This window comes from Sinocyclocheilus rhinocerous, unplaced genomic scaffold (assembly GCF_001515625.1).
Source record: "Sinocyclocheilus rhinocerous isolate Xijiao unplaced genomic scaffold, SAMN03320098_v1.1 scaffold1814, whole genome shotgun sequence".
In the NCBI taxonomy this organism is placed as follows: domain Eukaryota; kingdom Metazoa; phylum Chordata; class Actinopteri; order Cypriniformes; family Cyprinidae; genus Sinocyclocheilus; species Sinocyclocheilus rhinocerous.
This window is the reverse complement of record NW_015625999.1, coordinates 96,886-105,116: the sequence shown is the minus strand read 5'-3', so window position 1 is coordinate 105,116 and position 8,231 is coordinate 96,886. Positions and strand designations below refer to the sequence as shown.

General features: G+C 33.1%; 1 protein-coding gene across 1 annotated transcript in view; it reads right to left on the bottom strand.

Annotated features, from left to right (window-relative positions):
- Positions 1-7,636: 7,636 nt before the first annotated feature.
- LOC107706688 (kynureninase-like) overlaps positions 7,637-8,231 on the bottom strand; it is an 8,237-nt gene continuing 7,642 nt past the window's right edge. Inside the window, exon 13 of the mRNA XM_016510487.1 lies at positions 7,637-7,762. Within this exon, the coding sequence (XP_016365973.1) occupies positions 7,637-7,762 (126 nt within the window). The remainder of the gene's footprint in view (positions 7,763-8,231) is intronic.

The following is an 8,231-nucleotide window of genomic DNA, read 5'->3' as shown; positions in this document are numbered from 1 at the left end:
CAATTCATTAGCTGCTAGGCCCGTGAAGAATTTATTTTTTTTTTGTAATGTGCAGTAAACAATAAAGCTATTTGACCTCCAAACCAGTGTGTTTGTGACTATGACAAAAAAAAAAAAAGATCTTTGCAATATCAAGCAGCATAACTTTTTGTACAGCTAGCATAACTGAAAGCGAATAACACCGGAAGTCTCGCACATTCAGTTCACTAACTGACTTTGAATTACCTTACAAATAAGGTGGATACTATATGTACTATTAAGTGTTTACATTTGCATTTTTTCTTCATTCATGCATATATTTATATTTTCCTTTTTTCAATAAAAGAAAGAAAGAAAGAAAGATCTAAAGTGTTTACACTGTATGATGTATGCTTTTTTGTGCACTAATTAGTTGGTCCACAAGGTGGCGACACTGGTCCAAAAAAAGCGACGAGCGCTTGTCTGAGGGAATTAAAATATAAATTTAACTCTAGTTAAGTAGGAGAACAAAGTTGTTTTTACGTCATAACTTCTGGAGAGAAACAGAACACACTGTAGAAAGATGAAACTCTCTAGTGCGCATGAGATTGAATGTGCATTCATTGAATGAGCACTGTGCGATGTCCGAACTGATTGCACTATATTCTATGTATAATCGTTTTCTTAAATTCATTTTAAACTTCTTAAATCAATTGTTTTAATCATTTTCAATGTTTTTAAATTCCTTGTTTTATTGTTGTGATTATTTTTTTTCTTTTCTTTTATGTAAAGCACTTTGAATTACCATTGTGTATGAAATGTGCTATACAAATAAACTTGCCTTGCCTTGCCTTGCATGTGCGGAGCGCTTGTGTTTTCGAAACGCTGAATCATTTGAACCAGTTACTTCGCAAAATGATTCACTATTTCGAAGCGCTCGAAACGCCACACGCTGGTGACGCCTGCTGCTCAAACCTTTTACAAACCAATTGTAAACATTTTATTGAAAGTGTGATCTATTAAATGCAATTAACTAATCATCAAATATTATTAAGCAGTGTTACTTTTAAAAGTAATGCATTACGATATTGTGTTACTCCCTAAAAAAGTAACTAATTACGTTACTTGGTTACTTTTATGGAAAGTAATGTGTTACGTTACTTTTGAGTTACTTTTTAAATTGGGCGGGGCTTGTTTGTTTGTTTTTAATATAAAAAAGTTATTCTTTTACAAATGTAAAAGCCCTTTCACACCAAAAGTGAAGTGAATATGCCTCAGGCTGAAGGAAATGTAAATTCACGTCTGTACAGTAGAGGGCGCAGCTCAAACAAACTCCATGAAGAATGCAGGAAAGTTCAACACTTCAGCAATAACTAAAATGAAACACAAATATGTAATTTTTGCTTAATATGGTTGAATTGGATCAACGAAGGTCAGTAGCGAAGACATCGGTTAATAAAACGGGATTAAATACACAAATTATATTTGTCTTATTTAACATATTTAATTATAGCACGTTTCTATAATATTCTGCGTTTGCATTTGATTTCATTTTGAGGAATGCTGAATCTGTTTTTGAGTTAATGCATGTTGATATTGAGTCTAGAACTACAGTAAGATCATGTTCACACACAACGCTCTGCACTTACTCCTGATTTCTGTCACCATGGCAACACCAGAGCTGTCACTCAACACATGGAAACAAAGTAACTGCTGTTACTTATTTGAAAAAGTAACTCCGATATTTCCTTCTAAATTAAAAAGTAATGCATCACGTTACTTAAAAAAGTAATCTGATTACGTAACTCACGTAACTTGTAATGCGTTACCCCCAACACTGCTATTAAGTATGAAGTGTTTGTATAATATGTGATATTTGAAGCGTTTTTTTTGTTTGTTTGTTTGTTTGTTTTATGAAGGTCTTTAAGAGACTACTAAATACTACTAGAAATTGATAAAATTGTATAAAAGTTTGATCGCAACATATAATCATTGCTGTTAATAGTGTTCACCATCTGTTTGATTACGTCATCAACTGACTGCATGAATTTTACCGTACATTTCTGCCGTATGGACATCAACTTCACCACTGATAAGCTACTACTAAATATAATGTAGAAACTTTCATTTTCTATAAAGCTGCTTTGCAACAATTTGTATCGTGAAAAGCGCTATACAAATAAACTTGAATTGAAAAGTTTGAATTGAATTGATTAGATAAAATAATCAGTGAACAGTTCCTAAATGAACCATTTTGAACGTGTTAGAAACCTAAAGAACCTTTTCTGCATTTTGAAAGGTTCCGTGGATGTTTAAGGTTCTTCATAGAACCATTGAAGCCAAGAAAGAACCTTTATTTTTAAGAGTGTAGACACTGGTTCGAATTCACTGCAGATCGCCTCCTAGTGGCTCTGTGGAGCTGGAGAGTCAAGTAAAACATCTTCTAAACTTCCAGTGTGAAAATAACATCTTAGGGTTTGAACGACATGAGTGTAAATAATGAGCGTGTTTTAATTCTTTAAAGCAGATCAGGCATGTGTCCGCAGACAGCAGGTCATTCTGCTCTAACGACTCAACAACAACAAATAACGCACAGAAAGATCCATCTCCTGTCCCCTCTCGTCTCGTCAGCACAGGGTTTTAATTACCCAGAGTCCCGAGCGGCTGAACGACACTCTCGCAGGTCAGTGCGGCCCACCCTCATCATTAATTACTGCGGACCTCGTCACGCTGACCGCAGACGTGTGTCATTAGCCAGAGAGTAACATATGAAACATTAAACGTGCTCGGCGCCGCCACAATCCAAACATTTCATTTGTTCTCAATTATTCATTTCTTTGAAGGTTCAGAAGAGTCGTTAATATGGAAATCAGCTCACATGCTAACGAGCTCTTGCTATCTGATTTGGGACACATCACTGGAGCACACTTAACAGATCACTGCACTCTTTCTTTCTTTCTTTCTTTCTTTGTCTACAAAGCTCAGAACTATTCAGATATATACATTAAAATCCACATGAAACAACATTCACAGTCCGTTTTATTTAATGTGATGTATTTCTGAGTGACTGGCGGTGATTTGGTGATTCCAATACTAATGTCTCTTTGTAAAATATATCATTATTTGATATTGTAATTATATTTTAGGCCTTTATTACATGTAACCAGTTAACCAATGTTAGATTGGACCTGCATAAAAAAAAATTAAAAATGCACAAGAGCTGCATTACCTACAAACTACGTCCTAAATCACGCACAAAATAGCTATTTCACTATGGGTTAACCTTAACATTAACTAGTAACCTGTGTGGCCTAGATTACATGAGCATAAAATTAATTAATGTTTGTTTGTATTTACGTACAGTACAGTTCAAAAGTTTGGGGTCAGTAAAATTTCAGTTTTTAAAAATACATTTTTATTCATCAAGGATGCATTCAATTGATCAAAAGTGCCATTAAATACATTTATAATGTTACAAATAGATTTCCAATTCAAATAAACACTGTTCTTTTGAACTTTATATTCATCTGTGAATCCTGAAAAACACAATGTATCACCGTTTCCACAAAAATATTGTGCAGCACAACTGTTTTCAACATTGATAATAATCAGAAATGTTTCTTGAGCAGCAAATCAGCATATTAGAATGATTTCTGAAGATCATGTGACACTGAAGACTGGAGTAATGATGCTGAAAATACAGCTGCGCATCACAGAAATACATTACAGTTTAACAGATATTCACATAGAAAACAGTTAGTGTAAATTGAAATAATATTTCAAATTTTTTCTGTTTTTACTGTATTTAAAAAAAAATAAATGCAGCCTTGGTGAGCAGAAGAGACTTCTTACAATAACATTAAAAAATATTACCGACCCCAAACAACAACAGACCCTTGACCTCTGACCTGCAGCCGCGGCATAATCCGCACCGAATCAAACAAGAGTCCAGAAGCTCCAGAAAACTCAATCATATTTACTAACATACACGAACTGTGCTCTAACACATTTAAACCCAGTATTGAGCAGTATTTGTCTGACAGCAGATATCCTGGACGCAGACGGAGGAGGCTGCTCGTTACTCTAAAGAAGGTTAATCCATTTAACTCCTGCATATTGATATGCCAATTACATCTAATTGAGGAGGAGGCATCAGTCAAGGTAATAGTGCAGAAAGAGTGTCGGCGCGCATCGGGCCGCGGGAACACGTGTAAGATCGTCTCTCCTAATTGGGCCGGAGCGACTCGGGCAAACGCAGTGAGCTGTGCGACTCCAGACCAGACACATCCCATAATGCACCTCACCTCCCCATGCTGGGCCTTGCCTGAGCGTGAGGGAGAGGACGGGACGGGACGGGACGGGCGCTCAGGAATATTCTGTCTGGAAGCGGCTGGATCAGAGAATGAAGCACAAACAAACCCAGGAGAGATCTGTAGAGTCTGTTCAGAACTCTTCTGCTTTCAGTATTATTGAGATACTGTTATGGTGTTTATTAATAGTTTGAATTCGTTTTTAGTCATTTTTGTTTTATTTTGCATTTTTATTTATTTTGTTTTAATATGTATAAGATTTATTCATTTTTATGCCTGTTTGAGTTATTTTAGTACATCAAGTATTTTAGAATCATATAGGATTATTTATATTTATTTAAAATTAGTTTTTAGTTTTATATTTTCCCTTTACATTTTCATTTTTGTTTTAATTTGGTTTTGTCATTTTTATTTTGTATTTTTATTTATTTTGTTTTAATAAGTCTATATAGTATTTATTCATTTTTATGTCTGTTTTAGTTATTTTAGTACATCAAGTTAAACTAAATGAAAACGAGTATTTTAGAATCATTGAGATACTACTGTAGGGTTTTTTATATTTATTATAATTATAATTATGTTTTTTTATTTTCCATTTTAGTTATAGTTTTAGTAATTTTGTTGTGTTCCTAATTTTTTTGACAATAATCTTTAGAATTTTTTATTAACAATAATAATATTTTGATACATTTGACATTAATATGTGCATATAGTTTTTTTGTCAATTTTATTTAAGTTTTAGTTATTTTAGCACATCAAGCAAAACTAAATGATAATGAGAAATAATAATGAGAATGAAACATTTTGGAATCAATAACAAAAGTATTTGTATTTGTTTATTTCAGTAAAAAAAAAATTATTTATTTTTTTTAATTATTTTAGTTTTAGTTAACTATAATAACCCTACTCATTACTTCATACAGACAGCTACTTGTTTTAATTTTTATTTTTTTTGTATAAATATTTGGACAATAAATATTTTGGCTGCATAGTATTTTTCAGTATTTGTGAACATAATTAATCTGTACTGTCTCTGCCAGCTGTTGTAAAATATTTTATCATGCAGTGAGGTCGAAATTAATTGCAACACTAGTTATAATGCAAAAAATTGTGACTGAATTGAAAATTGTAAAATCATGCATTACAATTGTGCTTGTGTTTCAGTTAATTTTGGAAAGTTGTAAAGAGTGCAGCAGATTCAATGTGAAGTCATGATTGCAGCTCGTGCTGAAGTCCAATTATGACTAAATGCAGACGAATGTCATCATGCAAACTTGGCGGCATCCGGAGAGACAGACACGATTAATGGACTTGCATCAAAGTGTCAAAGTTCCTGCATTACAAGACAATAAAACCTGTTCAGCAAACATTTGCAGAGACATCCGTGTGTAAAACACGGTAAATGATCTTCTAACTGGTCTTCATACACATGCTAAACAAATACTCGCATTGCATCACAGAAACCATCCTCAGCTTGACGAGTTTCTCTTCGTAAGTCTTTGTGGAAGACTGGAGATCTCCTGAGAAGAGCAGAGCTGTGATGAATTAAAGTGCATCGGGATTCATTCAGAGAGTGAGAAGAGACTCAAATAAAGTGTTCAAGTCATCTCAGAGACCCTCAGGTTTAATGAATCTTCTGAACACACTCTGAAGGACAAACGTTTTCTCACGAGGGGCTTGTTTTACGGTTTACTAATGAATAACTCACTCCAGTGCAAAGTACGGATGACTGTTTCACGGTTCTCGTGTGAAAAGATGCTTTGCTGAAATTTTAAAACTTGGTTTCATTATTTTATTGCACCGAACACATTCCTGTACTGCTTTTGAGCCAGATATCAGTCCATTATGTCAACATCAAAAAAATAAAAATACATTTTTAAAAATACTAATTTAATATTTAACACGCTGGCAAATTAAAAAGGAATATCTATTTGTCATACTTTACATTATTGATGTAATGCCTAACTTGAATTTAATTTGTGATTTTCACATATTTACATTTAATTCGACAAAAATTATAGAATTTTTTATTTTATTTTTTCTCGGCTAGTTATTGGTTATCGGCCATAACACAAAAGTAATAATTGGCTTATCTGTATCAGATGGAATTTTAGTAAAATTGACTTAGTTTTTAGTTTTATATTTTCCCTTTTAAATTTAAAGTTTTAATAATTTTTCTTTGTGTTTGTCATTTTAATGTCCCTGATTTTGTTTCTGATATGGTTTATTGTTTCTGTGATGAATTAAAGTGCATCGGGATTCATTCAGAGAGTGAGAAGAGACTCAAATAAAGTGTTCAAGTCATCTCAGAGACCCTCAGGTTTAATGAATCTTCTGAACACACTCTGAAGGACAAACGTTTTCTCACGAGGGGCTTGTTTTACGGTTTACTAATGAATAACTCACTCCAGTGCAAAGTACGGATGACTGTTTCACGGTTCTCGTGTGAAAAGATGCTTTGCTGAAATTTTAAAACTTGGTTTCATTATTTTATTGCACCGAACACATTCCTGTACTGCTTTTGAGCCAGATATCAGTCCATTATGTCAACATCAAAAAAATAAAAATACATTTTTAAAAATACTAATTTAATATTTAACACGCTGGCAAATTAAAAAGGAATATCTATTTGTCATACTTTACATTATTGATGTAATGCCTAACTTGAATTTAATTTGTGATTTTCACATATTTACATTTAATTCGACAAAATATTATAGAATTTTTTATTTTATTTTTTCTCGGCTAGTTATTGGTTATCGGCCATAACACAAAAGTAATAATTGGCTTATCTGTATCAGATGGAATTTTAGTAAAATTGACTTAGTTTTTAGTTTTATATTTTCCCTTTTAATTTTAAAAGTTTTAATAATTTTTCTTTGTGTTTGTCATTTTAATGTCCCTGATTTTGTTTCTGATATCGTTTATTGTTTCTATATTTGTAATATTTAATATTTTAATATTTGTATTTGTTATTTTTTTATTTCAGTTTTAGTTATTTTAGTACATCAAGTGAATCTAAATTAAAACACATATTGCAGAATCATTAAGATACTATTATAGTTTTTTTATTAATATTTTGAATTACTTTGAATATTTTTTTATATCAATGCAAACTAAACCATTTGAACAGAATTATTTGTCTGATGAGCAAAGACTAATTTCAGCATGCATGTTAAGTCTACTTTTTAACTTATGAAATATAACAATAATTCAGATTTTTGGCACAGAATCCTTTGAAATCCCTCAGATCATTAGCTGATGTGAAGAAAAACATTTATTAGCTATTTTGCAAACAATTGCATATTAAACAGCAGCCAATAAAAAGACTTCAGACTTCACGAGGCACCAGTAGAACGCGCCGGTTGTCAGTGTTGGGCTCCGCTGGCGCTCAGCGCTGATCCCAGAGCAGTGATAAAGCGGTGAACATCGGTGAAGGAGTTGTAGAGCGGCACCGGAGCGACACGCAGCACGCTGGGCTCTCGCATGTCACACTGAAACACCAGACACACAACACACACTTACACACAGCCTTGACAGGTCTACGGAATCACATCACTGAAAGATAGTTTTGATTGGATAAGTGATAGTCAGATCTCATGATAATGGTGTGAGTTAAAGGGATAGTTCACCCAAAATCATGATTCTGTCATCATTTACTCACCATCACGTCATTGCAAACATTTTGTTCATCTTTGCAACATAGATTAAGACGTTTTTCATGAAACCTATCCTCCACTGAAAGTCCCTCACAACCAAACCTTTCAAGATCCAGAAATGTAATAAAAGCATCATAAAACAAATGAATCCATATGAGGAACCGATTTAAAGGGGTCGTATGATGTTGCTAAAAATAACATTATTTTGTGTATTTGGTGTAATGAAATGTGTTTATGTGGTTTAAGGTTAAAAAAACACATTATTTTCCACATACTGTACATTATTGTTTCTCCTCTATGCCCC